Raw genomic sequence first — 22,006 nt, 5'->3', positions numbered from 1 at the left:
CTCCGCCGGTGGCAGCATGGCAGGGTACAGTGGGCAGATGTGGAAAGCAGAGGATGGAGCTCTGTGATAGGAAGAGGTGCGCTACCTATGCAAGTTCACAATCTCACAGGAAAGGTACGCACGCTTAGCACACTATATACAACATATGTCCCCTGACGACGTCCCACCACGTAAACCTAACTGGTCTGATTGCCTCCCTCCAGTGGCCCTCCCGGGCTCTCTCTCACTCGTGGCCTGCCTGCACTAATGACTTTTCCAGGCTCTACCCCTTTCTAATCAGTCGATTACCAGAGGCACAGAACCTCACATCAGGCATTCCCAAAACCTGCCTTAACTGACATCGCACCACCACTACAGCTTTGCGCAAGATATCCCACTTCTCAGCTTGACCTGCCTCTAGCCTGCTTCGTGCCGCTCCCATTCAGTTGCAGTTTCCAACCTGCTGAGTACATAAATTCAGTGCTTCTACATTTTCCGTTTGGAGTACTCTGCTGTATTATGGGGCTGCTCTTGCGCCTCTTGCTATCAGAAGGCACAGACATGTTAGTGATACCCCGTTTGCTAATGTATTGCAAACTCTTTGCCAACTTCTGTGAACCCCTAACCCAGGGGATTTTTTCTTCAATGCTGTATTCGTGTTTTATTGATAAACTTCAATAAAAACAGTCTTAAATAAATAGTAACCCTTGGCGCAAATTTGCGAGCAGTACCCATTGCAGCCAGGATTTTGCTGGATCTAATTTAGTGATTTTTAGGAATAATTTGGAAGAGACCTAGGTCGGGATTCCTCCATTTGGTCTGCCTTTGACCTTGCTCTTTTTCGCTGGGTTGAACAATTCGATAAATCCAATTAATGGCGTTGGCTTGAGTGCCCACGTCTCCTGAAAGGTGAGCATGTCATACTTTTGAAAGTAATGAATGATGTCATTGTCATTTAACGTGGATTTCAGGCCGCTGAGGTCCTAAGAGCAAATTCTCAGCCCCTTGGCCCACCGCACTTTGGGCTTTAATTTTCCCAAACTGATGACAGAATTGATGGCAAACAGGTCCAAGAGGGGGACATGGAGTCAGGGTTTGGTTGATCTGAATCAAGTTTTCTAACTGTGTTTCTGCCTGTGAGAGGACCCCTGTTCTCGGGTGCTTATCAAGCTCTAACCCCTTAGAACGCAATAGCAAAGCTTTATTAAGGTTCTCCTCTTTGAATATGGTGATTTTCAAGGGTCAGGGGACAGAAAGTCTCCTGTAAGCCCACTCGCTGCAGCGGACTGAGTGCACGGGGCAAAGTCCCTCTTGAGACAAAACAGTTCTGGGGTTAAAATCTGAAGAGGTTTTGAAAAACAATTGGGGCAATTTATTTTCTTCATTGTCTTACATTGAATTAGAGGCAGCTTTAGATAGCTTAAAACAATTGGTATTCTCCCCTCTGAATCAGGTGTGTTGGCATGTATGATATTGCGCAGTTGCTGGACGGATAGTAGCGAGAGTTTGTGTTGGAATGGAGGGGAAATTACAGTAGGGTAAGCTGTTAATTCACAAGAAAGAATTGTATTCACAAGAAAATATTTCATAGTGGCGCCCACCAAAAAACAGCCTTTCACTTCTGCATTCTCTGCAAGCGCCTGCAGATTCCACTTGCAACATTCTCACACTCACATAGCACGTTCCACATTCCAACTAGACGTCCAATCAAAATGCAGCATGCTACCATAACCTCCCTCCTTCAATTAGGAACCCCACAAAACATAACCAAACAGAAACAACTAACAAAAGAAACTAAACTAAATTAGCACATATTCAAGGAACTTCACTAGCATGCTCCTTCTGTACACAACACGCGTATGCAAAGAGCTAGAACAGAACCCTGCTCTGTTCTCTGTGCCACCAGATTCACTGTAGCACCACACACAGTACTCTGACTCCCAACACCATAATGTCTACTTGTTGCTGGAATAGTAAGAGTAACCCATACCTGCCTCCACTTCTCTTTCTGAAACATCAAGAAAAACATTAATGGCATTCATCCTCCATCCTTACTTGACGAAGAACCCTCTGAAGTGTCATTTCTCTGGAATATTGAAATTCCAGACATTGCAACCACCAACCTTCATCTCCACTCATATTTTTGTAACCTTTACTGGATCTGACCAGACTGGTATAACCCTCCCTGATTCAGAATGCAACTTAATTCAAACCAATTGTCCCACACTAATGACAGTCTTGCTGCATTTCCGCCTCCTTTTGTCCATATCCTTCTTTATGTTTTTGTTCTACTTTTTGACTGCTCTTTTTATCATCACAAAATTAGGATTCAAATTCATTATCAGATATCCTCTTCAACCACCACAACGAATCTAGAGGCAGGTTTGTGTCTTCTCAATTACTTGTTAGGAGACACCCCACAAACCTTATTAGGCCCGTGATTATAGTAGCCTATAAGGTTTTCATCCAACAGACTCCTCCTATTCAACTAACTGCATAGACTCTGATCATTTTGGTAAACCATTCTTCTTGTCGATTGGATTCTTGGTGGATTCACGCCCCCTTAAGCGATATACTCCATCACTTTCACACTGACAACTTGTGGCCCATTATCAGACACTAACTCTTCTAGAATGTCTTCCCAGCAAAAAGATATCTTCTAGCAATTCAGTTACCAGTTCTGATGTAACTTTCCCTACCATTTTGACCACAGGCCACTTTGAATAATCCACCGGGACAAGGCCAAAAGCTCCTTTCCTGGGTACCAAAGAAAAAAGCCTTATGTTATGTTATGTTATGTTATGGAGCTTTTATATAGCGTGCAGCTACTCACAGGGAGTGTCCCGACGCTTTCCACCCTCAACTCATAATGAAATAACACAACACAGCTAAAAACAAGCAACAAAAACTGAACAGAAGCAACAGTGAGCAGTAAAAACACACTAAGAGTTAAAAAGCCAGGTCTTCAGGCCCCTCCTAAACTGGAGTAAATTAACCGTACTCCGCAGAGAGAATGGAAGCTGATTCCAAAGCTGGGGGGCTCTGCAGCCAAAAGACCGCCCTCCCGCACGAGCCTTCCTCACCCGTGGAACCACTGCTCTGCAAAGAGCTTCCGAACGGAGGGAGCGAGCCGGGCGATAGAAAGTCAGTCTCCTCTGCAGGTATCCCGCTCCTGAACCATGCAGAGCCTTGTGCATCAGGGTCAGGGATTTGAACTGGATCCTCTTCCTGATGGGGAGCCAATGGAGCGACTGGAGCAACCCAGACGCTCGAGCTCGTCTCCCTAGACCAAAAATCGCCCGGGCAGCAGAGTTCTGCACCACCTGAAGGCGCTGGACCAGATAATCGGGAAGGCCAAGAAAAAGAGCATTGGCATAATCTAGCCTCGAACCGACTAGAGCCTGCACTGTAATCCTCCTGTGCTCCTCAGATAACAAAGGCAAAAATTTGCGGAGCATTTTCAATAGTCCGTAGCAGGTGCCGGCCAAGCCAAGGATGTGAGTACGGAGCGACAGCTGATTGTCGAGCTTGACGCCCAGGTTTTTGGCCACCACTGAGGACTGTACAGGAGGACTCATGTCGGACGGCCACCAATGCTGCCACTCCGGATCGGCAACGCAACCAAAAAAAAGAATCTCAGACTTTCCCGAGTTGGCCCTCAGACCGTTCCGCTGGAACCAGTCGAAGACCAGCGCAAGGCAGTCCCGGATTCTCTCTCCCACAAACTCTTGGTCTTTCCCGCATGTGAAGAGGAGTTGCGTGTCGTCGGCATAGGAGACGATCTGGGCCCCATACGCCTCCACCAAGGCCGCCAGAGGGGACATAAAGATGTTAAATAATGTGGGGCTCAACACAGAACCCTGTGGAACCCCAACTCCCAATGGCGGCATCTCGGCGGAGCTCTGGGAGACCCAGACCGTCTGGCGGCGGCCTTCCAGGAAAGAAGTAAACCACCTCAGCACCGTCCCCCTCAGGCCGATGTCATAGAGCCTGGTTAGAAGCGTCTTGTGGGGGACGGTGTCGAAAGCCGCCGAGAGATCTAACATGACCAGCATGGCCCTGCCGCCGGCATCGAGAGTCTCCCTGATGATCTCGGTCACCTCAATCAGAGCAGTTTCCGTACTAAAATTAGGTCGGAAGCCCGATTGAGATGGATGGAGCAGATTATTGGCTTCCAAAAAACTAGAGAGAGCGCCGTGAGCATGTTTTTCCGTAAGCTTCGCTAGTGCAGGTAACAACGAGATAGGCCTGTAGTTCGCCAGGACTTCGGTGTCAAGGCCCGGTTTTTTTAGGAGGGGGATCACCATCGCTCTTTTCCAAGAGCTAGGGACCCGCCCCTCCCTCAGGGAGGCATTGAGGATAGGGTTGACTAAGGGGTTCACCACTGCCGCCATCCCGGCCAAAAATTTGGCGGGGCAGGGATCAAGTGGCGAGCCAGATTTGAGGTTGGCCAACAACATAAGAGAGGCCTCGCTGGAAACAGTGGGGAAGTCGGACAGCACTGCCACCGAAGTGTGCGGCAGTCCAGAGGCCAGCTTCACACCACTCCCTCCATCCGGTTCCTCCACGAAGGTGGCCTGAATGGCCTTGATCTTATTTGTGAAGAAACCTGCGAGATCGCAGGCCCAAGCGTCCGCCGAAGCTGGAGGGGGCGGACGGGAGCTGGGGATCGTAAACTCCTTCACAATAGTAAAGATCTCCTTACAGGAGTTCGCAGATGCCTCTATCCTCCTAGCCAGATAAACCCTCTTGGCACCGAGAATGTCCCGATGGTAGGCCTTCAACACCGCCTTATAGGCAAGTTTAGTCTCCCCATCGTACGCAAGGCGCCAGGCCCTCTCAGCCACCTTGCACTGCCTACGAGCCACACGGAGCGCCTCCGTAAACCACGGGGCAGAATGCCGGGCCACCGTGGACCGAGGGACAACCTTGGGAGCGAGATCTTCCAACCGATCGGTCAGCCAACACTGCAAGGTCTCTATATCACTGTCCAGGTCCCCCGAGAGAGGACAGGGGTGTTTCAGCAGTGCCTGCTCGAGCAAGTCAGGAGTTACTCTATGAAGCGCTCTCGAGGCCGGTTTAAGCACGGTAGGCGCTCTGTGATCCGAGCGCGCGCATTCCAGCACCACAAAGCTGATCAACCAGTGGTCGGTCCAGAGCATCTGCAGGGTAGCAACCTCCACGAGAGGAACAGATGAAAACACCTGATCCAGGGTGTGCCCCTTCTCATGTGTTGGCCCTGATACGTAGGGAATGAGACCAAGCGGAGAAGTGACATCCATCAATTTGGCCGCATCAGGGTCATCGGCCACGTCCAGATGGAAATTGAAGTCCCCAGCCACTAAGCAGTGCTGAGTAGATAACGCCAACTCAGACACAACTGTCTGAAGATCCTCAACGAAAGAGCCCACGGGACCTGGAGGTCTATAGATCAACAGCCCCTTTAGGGCCTGACCCGGGGACAGTCTGATCAAGAAGGCAAGTGACTCGGCATTCCCTATAGGGTTCGAGGGAAGCACTGAACAGGAGACGCACTTCTTCACCACCACGGCAACTCCCCCTCCCCTCCCCTTCGCTCTGTCCTGCCGGAAGATGTTATAATCCGGTGGGATGGAGGAGAAGATATCCGGGTGGGAAGCCTCTCCGAGCCAGGTTTCCGTCAGAAGCAGGCACAGAGGATTTTCCCTGACCAAAAGGTCATGAATATGCAGGGCATGACGGCCTACCGACCTTGTGTTCAACAGCATGCAGAGATGCCTTGCATCAGCAGTTACCAGACGTGGCACAGTGGCACGCGGCAAGGCAGGCCTCCAGCCGCAGGACGGGCAGCAACGATTGCCCCTAAACCGCCCTGGAAAGACAGAGCGGCAGGAACTAGAATGGGCCCGAAGGTCCCGCAGAGACGCAGAAGAGTAGCAAATCATCGCATGTTCAGTTTGCGCCCTGAATCAGGTGTGTTGGCATGTATGGTATTGGGCTGTTGGGAGAAATGTTCAGCTGCAGAACACACACAAATAACTAACACTGTATTACAGAATAATTACTTTCTGCCAATTTCGGTGTCTTTCACCCATATAATTCCACACACTCCTTGCTGTGCTCTCATTGCATCATTACTACCCCAATGAACAATTACCTGTATACACATACAATACACTCATTCCCGATGAAAAATGGTTTAAAACATACTGCTTGAAGTGTTATTAAGCTCCCTTGCCAGAACTGCTTTTGGGACCAAGACTGTACCTGCTTTGTACCAGCTTTTGTTGAGCCAAACGGGACCAGCGCCCTGCACCCCGAGTCCTCCCGCCTCCGCTCCTTACACTCCAGCGGCCGCCGAGCGGAGGACTCGCTTTCCCGTGACGGCCTGCGGCGGTGCAGCCTGACGCCGTCACTAGAGTGCCCGAAGGCGCATTAAAACCACTCTTAACCCCCGCGTCGCGGGAGCGCACTGGAGCGCCCGGGGCTAAGCCCGGGCAAAGGGCTGGCCCTCTGTAGCCCTCAGGAGCCGAAGGAGGCCGGGCTGGGCCTACTCACTGACTGACATCTCACCCAAAAACATTTGCATCGCAAGGTACCAAGTTTTCATTACTTCCCTGATAGTGACTATTGGCCTGCTAGATTGCTAGTCCGTTTGACTGTGCCCCTATTATCCTGGGGTTATCCCCCCTTAACCTAGGCCTGCTCGACTTTGTCTTTGTCTCAGATAATTGTCCCCACGCATCATGGCCTTGACTAACACGAAAGAATCAAGTGGCGCTAATAAAGGAACCTTGGACAACTTTGTATACAGGATTTCCTCTGACATCGAAAGGGAGACCACACTTGCAGGACGACGAGCTGAGCGACGTCGCTCAGTCGAATTGATTAAAAATAAATTCTCCTCCCCTATTTGGTCACAGATAGACAGCTCATTACATATTAGCGGTCCTGTCGAGAATGAGGACCCAGATACAACTAACAATAGTATCCCAATCCTTCTACGAGATGTAACTCCTACCCCTGATACAGTCAGTGTATCGCACAGTCTAGTTTCACCATCTCCTTGTAATTTACCACCGGAGATAGAAGTTATACCCGATACACCCTTACCTGTAGTAAAGGTCATGCGTTAAAAGCCAAAAAATTCCAATCACCCTAGAGCACAAGGCTCACCGCCAAGGAAACGAAGAAAAAAAGGGAATGAACCACAGAGGAAAAAGATTAGCCACACTGATTTTGGTAAATCCGCTAAAGCCCATACACCAAGCACCACGACGATACCTGCAGCAGGCACTCCACCCCCACGCCTGACACTTGAAACTCCCTGTAAGGACTTAATAGGAACAATAGAACACCTAATCAGAGCCTCAACATTATCACTAATAGAGAGACTAAAAAGAATAGAAGATCGGCTCGGTACCTTAGAGGAGAAATTAGCTGCAAACAAAGGGCTAATCAATTATAATGTTAGGCCTGTTCCAGGAATCCCGCCCACGGCATCACCCTCAAATCTTATTGCCCAAAACAAGTCAAAAATCATAGAGGCAAATAAATCAAAACCCCCAAGGCCAGTAATCGACAAACCAACACACCACGCCGCACAACACGCAGAAAGAGAGGTCCCCAGGAGAGAGAAAATACCAAACTCAGGAAAGCCAGAAAGCAACCAAGATAAAAAAAAAACCCAGAGAGATTAATAAAGCCTAGGCGTCAAGTAGAACTTCCACCGGAAGCGGTCCCACTAGTGGTGGTCCTAACAGGAGTCCCAACACTAGAAGATGGCAAGAGGGAAAACCACTCCCAGTTAAAAAACAAAACTTAGGCAGAACCGTCCCCTTCCTCCAAACCTAAACGGCGAGTTACTACACGTTCGCCGTCTTCCATGGCTTGGCAGCAGAATAAAGGACAAAAAGGGAGACATAATTGTCATCAATTACAGAGATCATAGAACAGTCAGTTACATCCTAAACTGGTTTCCAGAAAAGGGTAATAAATCCATCACGCCCTGTGATATGACCTATTTTTATCCTAGGTCTTTACTGGTTCCTCGACCTAATCTCAGAACTTATAACCATAGAGTCAATAAACACTTCCAGGCTAACCACCCAATACCCCTTCAAAACCGTTATGCGAGTCTTTCGGGTCTGGAGGGAGTTGATTGACTGCATCACAAGCCTATATTACATGTCACGCAAAACAGTATTTTGACCGTTCTCCCCAAAAATACTGAGTCATACTGTCCATTCACTTCCTATGAGCCCCAGATAAAGCATACTGAGCTCCAGGTCACTTCTAAAGAACTTGCGACCAGAACTATGGTAATCAATCAACCATCCTATGTCGCCAATCCTCCTCAGGACATTAAAACCACTCCAACAAACACAGGAAAAAGGAGGACTAAAGAGAGAGAAACCAGGCCCTTTATACTTGCCTCATTCTGGAACATAGCAGGGCAACGTACTAAAACCTTATTCGAAGAATAGATGACATTCACTTCCAACTTCGATGTCATAGCCCTACAAGAGACATGGTTACTCGACGCAATAAATATTGCAGGGTTTAAAACTTACTTTTCACCAGCTACACCTTCGACGTGAGGACGAGCAAAGGGAGGTCTAACCATTTACGTCTCCAATCTCCTGACAGCGATGGAAGTAGTCACCATTAAACTTGAGTCTAGCTTCCAGATTCTCGTCCTAACTTTAAACAATAGGGATAAGTTTCTTATAGTGAACTACTATAATAACCTTCCGGAGAAAGAGGCAATAAACCTGGTATCCATGATTCGCTCCATCCTCCTAACACATATAAAAAAGTCCACTAGAGAAGTAGTGGTAATCTGGGGGGTGCTTTAACTTGGGTCCTTGTCTAACTGGTAACGATAACACCTGTGGCATTCTTGATGAAAGGGCAACCCAATATCTCATTTTAGACACAGTACTCTTGGAAGCCATCTCAACGAAATTATGTTTGAGCTAAATTTGGTCCAAGCAAATAATCTCCACAACGAGAAGTTAACATTGGCCCCCACATTTCACGGACAGGGTCACCAAACAACAAAAGATTATATCTTGGTCTCAAATGGGGAGAGGACAAGGGATACACTATTTTTAAGGCACTCCATTGCCCTCAGTGACTACTATCCACTAAGCATCTCCTGCCCATTAGCTTGTAATCCCAAAGATAACTTGGGTTCCATCTTAGATCAAAATAACTTAACGCTGATTAGACTAAATGGATACGCCCTGAAATGGGGGAAAGTAGACCCAATGGAAATAACAACAAAAGTGATTACAGGGGCTTTTCCTTCCATTTTGAAATACCTTGATCCAGATACCACCGACGAGGAACTTATTTTTAACTTCAGCAGGATTATCAAAGCCATAAATGACGCTTTATGGATAGAAATTAAACATAAAACCAAGCCGAAAAAGGGATGGTTCAACCACGAATGTACGGCCACTTATCGAGACCTAAAGACTGCATTAAGGAAAGCGGTCAGGATCCCACTTGAAATAAGAACCCTTAGGAAAAAATATAATATCGCCCTAAAGAATAGAAAAAAAGAGCTAAAGTCCCTTCTTTGGGCTCAATTGCACGAAAGCTGCGCTCTTAAAAATTCTGCTGCTTTCTGGCAAGTCATTAAGTCTCCCTTTTTAGCAAATAACACTGACCACCCTAAAATAGATGTGATAGAGGAAAAGGACTGGGTTCAACACTTTTCCAAGATTTTTAAGATCAATTCAGAGGATCCCACCTCCCATGATTTTCCTCCCAGAACACTATACTTACTGACAAACCTGAAGACCCATTCCCCATTGACCTACAGTTCTCAATGAACCAAGTCGATCTGGCCCTGCGTGCAAGTAAAAGTGGCAAGGCACCGGGCCCAGACGGCGTCCCCATTGTCCTCTTTATGGCACAGATGGCTATTTGGATCCCCCTTTTAACTTGAGTATTGAATGCAACATGCTCTATAGGTCTATTGGCCTCATGGTCCAAATCCATACTTGTCCCAATTTTTAAAAAGGGAGACAGGGGGTTGGTAACCTGCTACAGTCCAATCTCACTCCTGGACTCGCTGGGAAAGGTGGCAGGCCGGCTCATTCTCGAGCGACTACAGGAGTGGGCGGACGATGGCAGGATTATCTCTGACCTCCAGTATGGGTTCGGTCAAGGGTTGGGGACCATCGAGCAGGCTTTGAATTTGACACTACTAATAGACAAATATGTGCATGTCAAAAGGGGTGACATGTACATGGTTTACGTGGACCTTTCGTCCGCCTTCGATTGTGTGTCTCATTCAAAACTTTGGACCTTGTTGGGAGACATGGGTGTACCAACGAACCTGATCAAGTTCTTGAGGGAACTCTATTCCAATGCCACAGCTAGGGTTCGCTATGGGGTGAGGGGAAGCTGACGGGGGAATTTGCAGTGGAAAAAGGAGTTAGGCAAGGTTGTGTCCTGGCTCCCCTCCTCTTCACTCTATATACTAATGGCTTGGAGGGTGCGATGACCAGGGGATGCCGGGACCTTCCTATGGTGAACGGCCGACCAATACCTGCGCTGCTCTACGCAGATGACGCCATCATACTAGCCCGTACTCCCCTAGAACTCCAAAAGAGCGTGGACAGATACTCTACCTTCATGGCAGGTCTTGACCTGAAAATTAACACCAGTAAAACCTTTGTCATGAGGGCAGGTACCGGACATAAACGAAAAATGAGGGATATTCGTCTATATGACCAAAAATTAGCGACCACACAAAATTATTCCTACTTTGGCTTAGCAATAGATAACAAACTATCCTGGAAAACTGCTATAGAAACTCGAAAATTACTCTTCTTAAGAACCACAGCAGCTCTTGGTAATTTTTCCAGAAAGTTGGGTAAGAGACCTCCCCTCGAACTAGTCAAGATTTACAATGCTAAATGCCTATCTGTGGCCCTGTATGGAGCTGGACTCTGGGGATTTGTGTCCACAGTAGAAATTCAGAATGTGGAAAATTCCTTCCTGAGGTACCTTCTGGCGGTCCGAAGGAGTACGGGCACCATGGCCTGCCATATGGAGTTGGGCCTGCCACATGTAACCGACTTAGCGAAGGCTGAACCAATATTATTATGGCATAGAATTTGGAGATCCGATAAAGCTACTCTTACACAGTCTATCCTTACTGATTGCCTAGCGTTGGACAATGCCCAAAATTCCAGGTGGCTGTGTTACATTAAGAAGTTCCTGCAAGATCTGGGATGGGAGAGGTACTACCATGACCCCTCCTCAATGAGTGAAGTTTCAAGAAAGGCGCTAAAAATGAAATGTTTAGCCCACCTAGAGGAACTCAGACTAACGAAAGAGGCTATGAAACCAACAGTAGAACTCACCCTGCTAATACAAACGACAGCCACTATTCAACCATACCTTACATTTAACAATACAAGCAATGAGAGGTATCTCCTGGTAAGGTTCAGGCTGAACTTTTTTCATCGTTTGGTCACATTCCCCACCCGAAACAACTGGGCTAAAGACCTTCTGCCTTGTCCTTGCGACGACTCCTCTTCACAATCGACTATACATACCATTCTCTTTTGTAAATTCTTCCATGGTTTTAGGAAAAAGTGGCTGGTCCCACTGCTACAGCAAACTGGCTATAGACAATGTCGCTTAGCCTTTCTTTTTTTGCAGCAGTTGGAGGGAGAGAAGATAACTTATTTTGTTGTGAACTTCCTTAAATGTACTGTTAGACATAGAGCGCTTTTAAATTAATTATTTGTTCTTTAACAATGAGAGTCATCCTATGAATTTTTAGCGTATTTTTAAAATTATTTATTATGTTTTAACAAAACCAAAAGTAAGATGTTACAGGCAAAGTTTCTCATGCTGATTTTACAAGTGACAAAGAAACGTATTTCTATTTCCTATTGAGCTATACATCTGTGAGACTTGGTTCGCCTCTTTTTAGCTGTACATATTGAATTTATTGTAATCTAAATGCATTGTAATTGATTGTTGTTCACTTTTTATGATTTATATCCTAAATCGAAATAAAGCTGAATTGAATTGAATTATTAAGCTCTACTAGAGCAAACTCTTCATTCTCATCTCAGAAAAGCTTTAGATTTGTTTTTTAACAGGCTTGCCAAAGGCTCATCTTTATCAGCATATGACTCTGCAAAGTTAGTGTAGAACTCAGTTAACCCTAAGAATGATATCAACTGTTCTTTTGACTGTTACCTTCACTATGGCCTTAACAGGGGTTTTGTAGATTTAATTCGATCACTACTTATGAAGTGTCCAGAGTACTCCACTTCCTTTCTGCTGAATTTGAATTTAGATAATGTCAAACTCATCCGCCAGCCAGCCAATATTTTCTTGAGATTATTATCATGTTATTGATCTTTACCAAAGATCAAAATGTCATCCTAAAACACCACAGCTCCACCAATGTTATTTAATGTCTCCATGATGAGACTTTGAAACACTGACAAAGCGCTTACTAAGCCAAAGGGCATCCTACAGTACTAATACATTCCTTCAGGAGTGACCAAAGCTACAAGGTTGTTTGACTCCTCTATTAAGAGCACCTGGTGGTAGGTACTAAAAAGGTCTAATATGGAAAATATATTTGCACCCGCTAGAGTCAACACCATTTTGTTTAAATTTGGCAAAGTGCAACACTCAACCCAAATGGACTTATTTAAACTGCAGAGGTTTACACATAATGTTGATTTCCCAAGATATCTTTAAAGAAATAATTAGAGAAACCTAGTCTTGACTAGATTTGCTTAATTATCTTTTCATCACCGATTTCCCCCAGTATGTAGAGGGATGTTTCTTTTTTTGTTTGATAGGCACATCATTTTCTTTTAGTTTTACAAGCTTTGTTCTTGCCTACTTTCTCATTAAATGATTCTTAACACTGAATACTTCTCTAATGCCTCCCTGCTTACCACCCTATCTTATTCTTCCTCTAACACTACCAACACTCATTAATATTATGTATAGATGGATCAACACCTGGATCTAATTTTATGCTCATCTCTTAATGGGCTACCCAAGAACAGCCCTGCCATTATTTGCTACTCAAGAAATCTAAATCTGGCCAGAATATCATATGTCGATTTCATGACCTGTGTGACCAACTTGTCATACATACTATTTGTGTAATTTATTTTCCTTACACAATTTGCCAATTTATGGTTTCCCTGGATGGTGTGCCACACAGGCCTCTTGGTTCAACGATGATCTCAAGAAGTCCAAGAAACTCTGCCGCTCCCTTGAAAAGGCCTGGAAAAAAGACCCAACCACCAGCACCAAGGACGCCTTCAAAAACGCCACCCGCACTCACCACCAACTAATCCGAAAAGCCAAGAAAGCAGCATTCAAGGATCGACTCGACAACAACGCTCACAACAGCAAGGAACTTTTCAACATCGTCAAGGAATTTTCCAATCCCTCGGCCAACTCCAACGACATCACCCCCTCTCAAACCCTATGCGACTCCCTAGCCTCTTTTTTCCACAACAAGATTGCAGACATCCACAACAGCTTTGACAACCAACCCGGAAACCAACCCACCCTGCTGTCTGCTGTCCATCCTCCCCCCGTGAACACCCTTAACGACTGGAAGCCAATCTCCATTAAGGACACCATCCGCCTGATGAACTCCATCCACTCAGGATCCCCCACAGACCCATGTCCTCACCACATCTTCAACAAAGCAGACTCCGTCATAGCACCGCACCTCCGAGACGTCATCAACTGCTCCTTCAACTCCGCTACCTTCCCAGAAGACTGGAAACACGCTGAACTCACCGCCCTTCTGAAAAAACCAACAGCGGACCCCACCGAACTCAAAAATTACCGCCCCATCTCGCTTCTTCCATTCCCGGCCAAAGTCATCGAGAAAGCCGTCAACCACCAGCTCGCCGCCTTCCTCGAAGCCAACAAATCCCTCGACTCCTCACAATCTGGCTTCCGAGCAAAACATAGTACTGAGACCGCCCTCATCGCAGCAACAGATGACATTCGAACTCTACTGGACAATGGAGACACAGTCGCCCTCATCCTCCTCGACCTCTCTGCAGCATTCGATACAGTCTGCCACAGCACCCTTCTACAACGCCTCAATAACATCGGAATCCAAGGAAAAGCACTTGAATGGATCACCTCGTTCCTCACCGGAAGAACCCAGAGAGTCCGCCTTCCTCCATTCAAGTCCGAGGCCTCTGAAGTCATCTGCGGCGTACCTCAAGGATCCTCACTCAGTCCCACCCTCTTCAACGTATACATGAGCCCCCTCGCGGCCATCGCACGCCAACACAACCTCAACATCATCTCTTACGCGGACGACACTCAACTGATCCTTTCTCTCACCAATGACCCCAGCACCGCCAAAACTAACCTGCACGAAGGAATGAAAGAAGTCGCCGAATGGATGAAACAAAGCCGTCGGAAACTGAACTCAGACAAAACAGAAGTCCTCATCTTAGGTACATCCCCCTCTGCATGGGACGACTCCTGGTGGCCGGAAGCCCTCGGAAAAGCACCCATCCCGACAGACCACGCACGGAACCTTGGCGTCATCCTGGATTCTTCACTCTCAATGAACAAACAAGTCAGCGCCGTATCCTCTTCCTGCTTCAACATTCTTCGCATGCTCAGAAAAACATTTCGCTGGATCCCCTCCGAAACAAGGAAAACAGTCACCCACGCTCTGGTCACGAGCCGACTGGACTACGGAAACACCCTCTACGCAGGTACCACCGCTAAACTCCAGAAGAAACTCCAACGAATCCAAAACGCCTCAGCCAGGCTCATATTAGACATCCCACGCAACGAACACATCTCTGGTCACCTTAAAGACCTCCACTGGCTACCCGTCAATAAGAGGATCACTTTCCGACTGCTCACCCACGCACACAAATCACTTTACGACATCGGACCAGATTGCCTTAACTCTCGACTGTCCTTCTACACCCCCTCCCGCCAACTACGTTCTTCCGACCAAGCCCTCGCCACTGTACCTCGCATCAACAAGACCACCATGGGAGGCAGATCCTTTTCATACCTGGCTGCTAAAACATGGAACTCACTCCCCGCATACCTTCGCCTCACCCAGAACCACCAAGCGTTCAGAAAGCAGCTTAAAACGTGGATATTTGACAAATAATCCTCCTCCTATTCCTAAGCGCCTTGAAACCCTCTGGGTATGTAGTGCGCTATACAAATTTTATGACTTGACTTGACTTGACACAAAAATCAATCAAGCGAGATGCAGCCTTTCTATCTTATGTTGATAGTTCCTGATAGGGGACACATTTTTATGGCACTATTTGGTTAAGCTTACTACTGCATTAGAATTTAAGGTATGAAAATCATCTGCAGCCTCTTAAGTGAACATACTAACACTTTCAGAACTCATACACTATGGTCCTCCTTACATTTTACATATGTTTTGTGAATAAACCCTTGATACTCCCCATGTAGCACACCATTTCTCTTTCCTTTTCGTATGTGTCCTTGATGTTCTTTTTTACTTTTCACTGTATCTTTTATTTACTGATGGGCTGCAATTCCCCCAGATCTCTTATACCAAAAAATCTAGTTGTTTCAGCCCTCATCTATATTAATATTTGCATTTATTGACATATCTATGTTACCCATAAACTTTAATCTACCTTTTTACCATTAATTGTCATGAGGATTTGATTGCACATTATTCTTCATAATGTACATGTCCAACATCTTAGTTTAGTTTCGCCTTCACTTTGCTACTTCAAATAAAATGTATATCTTTTGAAAAGAAAAGATGTGAAAACATCCATGTTCCCAGGATTCACCAAAGAGGTTGATGCTTAAAATGTTTAACCCTCCAAACGATGTTTTAGGAAAGAGAGCTTCCTGCGAGTTGTGCAGTCATTACCTTTAGAACATGATCCACATAAGAAGATACAAATGCCTGATGGCAGATATCCCAATCCATTGGAGGTTGATCCGACCTTTGCATAAATGAGAGAGGAGAAACAGTGTTGGACTTAGCAATGAACGGAGGAACAGGAGATGTCCTCCTGTTTCTTTTCCCTTAGGACAATCAGGAAGATCTCCCGCTTCTTCTCCCTCCCGGCATTAAAAGTCATCGTGATGGCAATGGTACTCTCGCGCCTTGATTATGGTAACATAATCTACAATGGCGCGCTGGCCTACGCCATCCACCGCCTGCAACTAGTGCAGAATCAGGCTGCTCCCCTGATCTATGGCCTGCCCAAATTTCACCGCGCTACCCCTTTGCTACAGGCATTACACTGGTTGCCTGTGAGAGAGCGAGCTTTATTCAAACTTGGCTGCCTCACCTATCAGGCCAGGATGGGTACCACTCCTGAGTTTATATGCTCAGCCATCAAGCCCTACCTGCCGGGTAGAGAACTCCGTTCCACCCATATGGCACTCCTGGTCACCCCCCGTTTCAAAAAGAAGAAAGCTGGTGGAGCAAAATTTGCGGTTCTCGCCCCAGCTTTCTGGAACTCTCTCCCTGTGCGACTCCGCACTTTACCTTCCTATATAGAGTTCCGAAAAAACCTCAAAACTTTTCTTTTTTCCGAGCTTTCGCTGCCTAGCCTCCTCTTGCTGCTGTTGCTGGTCGTAACCTGAAAAGCGCCATGAAACCGCTCGGTAAAAGTGCGCTCAATAAATGTTTTTCAATTCAAATTAAAATTAAAATTAAAATGCACAGATATTAAGAAAGATAGGAAACATAAACTAAGACAGACGTGATTACTTGTCTGAAGGATAAGCTTCAAAGGCACGCTTATGCCAATGTCATGTTCAAAGTCCCACCAAATGGTTCTTTGGAGAGGGAATCCACAAGGCAACACTTGGTAAATGTCGCTTTATAATTGTGCTAATGTGGTAGGTTGGAAAAATACATTGTGGCAGCCTACAACAAGCAATAATGTTAAATCCGGAGTATGATTGTGCACTTGTAATGAAAGGAGACCTAAAATCACTGGTGAATCATGTATTAATATAAGTAATTTGCATTGTTGTTTCTTAAGGTCACGCTAAATATACCAAAATGAAATGGGCCCCTTTAAATACCTTGTTACCTTTGATACACCAACAGGTTTAAGAGGAAGCGGCACATCATCACATTCAAATACCTTGTTCCCTCCTATGTGTCAACAAGTTCCAGAGATACCAACTGTACGGCTCAGCCCTGTTTACTCAATGACTATGTAACAGAATTGGAATCTGTAAATGGAAGGGTGGCAGTACAAAATTAGCAGCAACAATGTGACACAATGTCGGTGGAGTATAGTGGCCTCGGTCAGACAATTAATAATGAGGCCCAACCAGAAATGGCCGCCAACATCAATCAGACTGAAAAGAGTGTGATGCCTTGGGACAGGAAGCCTGAACCTGGTACAATGTCGTCTGGAGCTGGTTCCAAGAGTTACTGATCTGTGGAAAACCTATATTTCGGGAGCCTGCTGGTATGGCACCCACTGGATGGTTCAGGTATGCTAGGTTCTGGCCAATTACCGTTTCTCCATGATGTCCCTTGAACTTCAGCAACTCCCACAATACCCTTTCCTGTGATGACCCTTGTTGCCTCCACTCATCACCAATGTCAGACAGAGGGAAGGATCAACCACAGTGAGCTGCTTGAATGTTTTTAGTGACAAGAAATAGGTCCACAGCAGGAAACCACCAACAAACAACCTTTCACTTAATTGACCCAACGTCTGCACATTCAACCCGCAACTTTTTTAAACTCAACCCATTACATGTTCCACATTCCACATTATATTCCGCCCACACTTGTGTGCTAACTGCAACATGATGCACAGTTAGATCCACTGGCAGTGACATCGAGAAGACAGTGGCAGTTCCACAGACAACTTGATGAGTTGCTTGCGCTGTATTAAATCTGAGGTTTTTCACGAGTAGAAAGTTCTTCCTCTTTTTCTACCAGATTACGTAGTCGTAATTGTAAAATGGTATATTGAGGTAAAGGGCTTTGTAGGTCAAGTATACCAGTTTAAACTCTGTTCCACTCTTGGCAACCAGTTGAAGATGATAATGTTATGTTATGTTATCTGGATTTGTAGAGCACAGCTTGTCACTGAATAGGGTATCCAGGTGCTGGAGCAGATGTAGGTGAGGGACTGGGGGCGAGTGAGAGGTATGTGGGAGGTTAGTTGAAAAGCCAGGTCTTCAGCTTCTTGCAGATTTCAAGAAGCTAGGAGGAGACCCTGATGTGTAAATGGTGGGGTATCCTGGTTTTGGGTGCGCGTGGCAGAAGGCTGTGGCACCAGTTCTGCTTTTACAGATGCAAGGGGTGTGTCTGAGAGAGAGTGAGGCAGAGTGCAGTAGTCTGCTGGGTTGGTAGTAGTGCATGTGTCTGTTGAGATATGCAACTCATATGTTGTGCAGTGCCTTGTATGTGTGTATGAGGAGCTTGAATTTACATCGTATGTGTATCGGTAGCCAGTGAAGCTCTCTGAGGTGTGGAGTGATGTGCGTGCAGCGGGAAAGGTCTCGGATGAGTCTTGCTGCAGTGTTCTGGATGGTGTGAAGTCTGTGTAGTTTAGAGATTCCAGCATAGAGTGCGTTCCCGAAGTCTAGTCTGCTACTGACGAGGGTTTGAGTGATGGTGCATCTAGTGTTCCTGAGAATCCACTTAAAGATTGCGGCGTACTGGGAAGTAGGAGGTGCTGCCATGTTAAGTTTGTCATCTAAGAAGATTTCTAGGTTTCTTGCCTGATTAGTAAGAGTTGGTGTGCGGCCAAGATTTAACGGGAGCTTCTGTTGCTTAAGAGTAGGACTTCCATCTTGTCAGAGTTGAGATTCAGGCAGTTGTTTTTTATCTATTTTCCTACGCTGATCATGCATTTTTTGAAGTTTTTTATGGTGGTTGTAGTTTTCTCTGAAATTATAAGATGCGTTGGGCATTATCAGCGTAGGAGATGATGGAGAAGCCATGTGTTCTGATGATGTTGGTGAATGGTGTCATGTAGATGTTAAACAGGTTTGGGCTGAATGATGAGTCTCATGGAAATCCACAGATCAAGTTCTTGGGCTCTAAGGTATAGGATGGGAGTCTCACTCTCTGTGTTCTTCCTGTGAGGACGGAAAATATCCATTTGAGTGGCAGTCCTTAGAGGCCTCTTTGTGCAGTCTTTTGATGAAGTTTGAGTGTGACTCAGTATTGAATGCAGGTGAGAGGTCAAGAAGTATGAGGGAGACGGTTTCCCCCTGGTCCAGTAGGGTGCGAATCTCATCTGCGGCAGCGGTGAGTGCTGTCTCTGTGCTGTAGTTGCTTCGAAAGCCGGAATGGGTGTGATCGAGTTAGTTGTAGCGTTCCAGGTGGTTGATGAGTTGTTGATAGGAGTGATGTCAGTGAACGACCCTGGGACATTAGTGGACTGGCTGAGGAAAACAGGATAACTTGTAGAGAGTTGAGAGTAGAATGGGGCAGTCCCGCAATAATAGCATTGCTAAAATCCAAGCATGATAGTATCAAGGCCTGAGCTAAAGTCTTAAGGTGATTTGGGCAAAAGGAATGCTTTAATTTTTTGATTGCTAGTGGCAACGTTATTGACTTTATTTGTGTAGGAAATCTGCCTTATCTGCATGGACACCCCAGAATCTTTGCGTTTGCTGGACCGTATATTTTTGGTGGATTTAAAACTCTGTGCACTTTACCCCTGCTAACTCATAGTAAAGTTCCTCTGCTCCTTCTTTAAATATAGTTGCATTGATCTATTCCTAATTGGTATATTTAGCTTGCCTACAAGTTCCTAATACATGGTATGGTAAGTATACTGAGGGACTACATTGAAAGTGCCACTAGTGGATCTCAATTGCCACTGACAGCAGAGACGCAGCTACAGCACTGTCTGGAGGACTTAGAATGAGAAATTACCACTAGGACCAGAGAAGCAGCTAGTAGTACTGTTTAAAGGGCTTAGAATGGGTGAATTACTGATGAGACCAGAGAATCAGCAAGCAGCACTGTCTGGAGGACAGCCACGGCTGGCCCATTGGGGGTAGGGACCACGTCCCTCCACCTTTATCCCCTCACGAATAGTGTCTGTCAGGCTGAACAAAGGTCAGCCTGACAGACACTGTTCATTTTCAGTTCAGGCAGCCAGGAGCTAGACATGCGCTAAACGCGCAGGCTCCTGACTGCCTGAGCTGAACTTTTCTGGGCTGAGGAAGTCACTGCTCCTGTGGGCGTGCCGTCCTCAGCTCAGGAAAGATCCATGAGGCTCTCCCCTTTGTGAAGAGAGGTAGCGTCACTGATTGCCTCGCACCTGAGGACCTCAGTTTTAAGCCCTGTCAATCAGTGACACTTCATCACAGAGTGGGGTGGGGTCAATAGTCTCACTGACCCGATCCCACTTTGTGATGACGTTAGGACTGCTACCTTCCCTCATTGGCTGACCTGAGGTCAGCCAATGAGGGAAGGCAGCTGTCCCAAGCGTCCTGGAACCTCCAAGGCAGAGCTGGCTGCAGGTAAGTGTGCGTTTTCTTTTAAATTAATGTATCGAGATAGCGCCGCGAGACCTTCGCAGGACGTACACATAATATTGCCTTGAGACTGCTTATAAATGGCCGCGGATGTCACATGACTACCGCAACCTATCAAGGGGCACGAAAATCGGCAAATTAGATTCCAAATAGACGTGTAACATGTAACTTTGAAAAGCAAGCCTCTAACTGCAGGTATAAGGACGTTCTTTGATTGTATAACCCCCGTTTTTCTGGTTGTTTTATTTAGCAACAGAACCGAAGGGAGATTGGATCACGCTCACCTATGGGGGCTGTATTCCTTTTTAAATTCCTCTTCGCTGGTATGAGAGGCAAGGCTAACTGAAGGGTAACTATTGCATTAATTGCATTATTTACAACAGCATGGTTGTTTGACTGTGCAAAGCATCTTTGTGAATTGAACAGGGGTGGACAGCAGGTAACCTCGACAATGTTTGTTTTATTACAGCACGCAAAGCTCAGTGTCCTTTGCAGTGGCATCTAAATTGGTTTGCCCTGAGGAAATTGCCTGATAGAAACCAAGGCAATGAAACATGTCGGCTGTAAGTAGGGTGTGAATCGATTGGTAGTATTCACATCCTTCTCTTTTATGTTTATGTGCGTACTGTATGCAACAAAATAGGAACATGAGTAAAGTTTATTGTCCTGGTTGCACAGTAGATTATATGTTAAATGTTTAATGTTGTATGCTTTGTCACATATAATTTGTGTCCACTGCACCACTCACTGTCTTTTGCTTTGGGTTTAAGACACGTTTCCGTTACGGCTTGATGGCACCAATGATGAGAACAGGGCCATCCTGGTGAGTACCAGCCAGGGGTCCCATTGGTGGTGCGCCCGTGAGGTGCCATCTCGCCTTCCTCACCTTTTTCTGTTGTCATTTAAGGTGATTGTGGGTTTTGTGTTGGTCTAAGTTTGTTGATCAGAGTTGGGCTGTTTTTATAAGGGCAATAGACTGAGACATCCTTTACTCTAACATCTCCATGATAAGAGAATTTCTGGTGTAATTGATATACAACTAGTGATGTCTGCAGATCAATAGATGAGAACTGCCTTGAAAACTAGGACATTTGTTTCTTGATGACTTATTGAGTGGAGGGCGTCCTAGTTTTTTCTTTCCCTCTATACTCCCACTTTGTTTCCACTGATTGCCTCGCACCTGAGGACCTCAGTTTTAAGCCCTGAAGCGCCCAGGGTCATGTGTCAATCAGTGACACTTCATCACAGAGTGGGGTGGGGTCAATAGTCTCACTGACCCGATCCCACTTTGTGATGACGTTAGGACTGCTACCTTCCCTCATTGGCTGACCTGAGGTCAGCCAATGAGGGAAGGCAGCAGTCCCAAGCGTCCTGGAACCTCCAAGGCAGAGCTGGCTGCAGGTAAGTGTGTGTTTTCTTTTAAATTAATGTTTGGTCCGTGTGTGATTCCATGTATGAATAGTTGGTGGAGAGTGTTGTGAATGGATGTGTTTGTGTATGAGTGCGCGAGTGT

The 22,006-nt window shown here is 46.1% G+C and overlaps 1 protein-coding gene across 4 annotated transcripts in view; it reads left to right on the top strand.

Moving 5' to 3' along the window:
* Positions 1-22,006, top strand: part of TMEM234 (transmembrane protein 234) — a 79,883-nt gene that overhangs the window by 15,095 nt on the left and 42,782 nt on the right. Inside the window, exons 1-3 of one of the 4 annotated variants that reach the window (XM_086955673.1) lie at positions 17,351-17,475; positions 20,744-20,842; positions 20,963-21,056. The exons of 1 other annotated variant lie outside the window; for it this stretch is intronic. In XM_086955673.1, the coding sequence (XP_086811799.1) occupies positions 21,041-21,056 (16 nt within the window). In that variant the 5' untranslated portion in view covers positions 17,351-17,475; positions 20,744-20,842; positions 20,963-21,040. Of the gene's footprint in view, positions 1-17,080; positions 17,476-20,743; positions 20,843-20,962; positions 21,057-22,006 lie in introns of those variants that run through there. 2 more of the 4 variants (XM_086955672.1, XM_086955675.1) reach the window with 2 other exon arrangements.

This window comes from Lissotriton vulgaris, chromosome 2_1, assembly GCF_964263255.1.
Source record: "Lissotriton vulgaris chromosome 2_1, aLisVul1.2, whole genome shotgun sequence".
Taxonomy (NCBI): Eukaryota; Metazoa; Chordata; class Amphibia; order Caudata; family Salamandridae; genus Lissotriton; species Lissotriton vulgaris.
The sequence above is the reverse complement of the archived record's forward strand: the minus strand, read 5'-3'. Positions and strand labels throughout refer to the sequence as shown.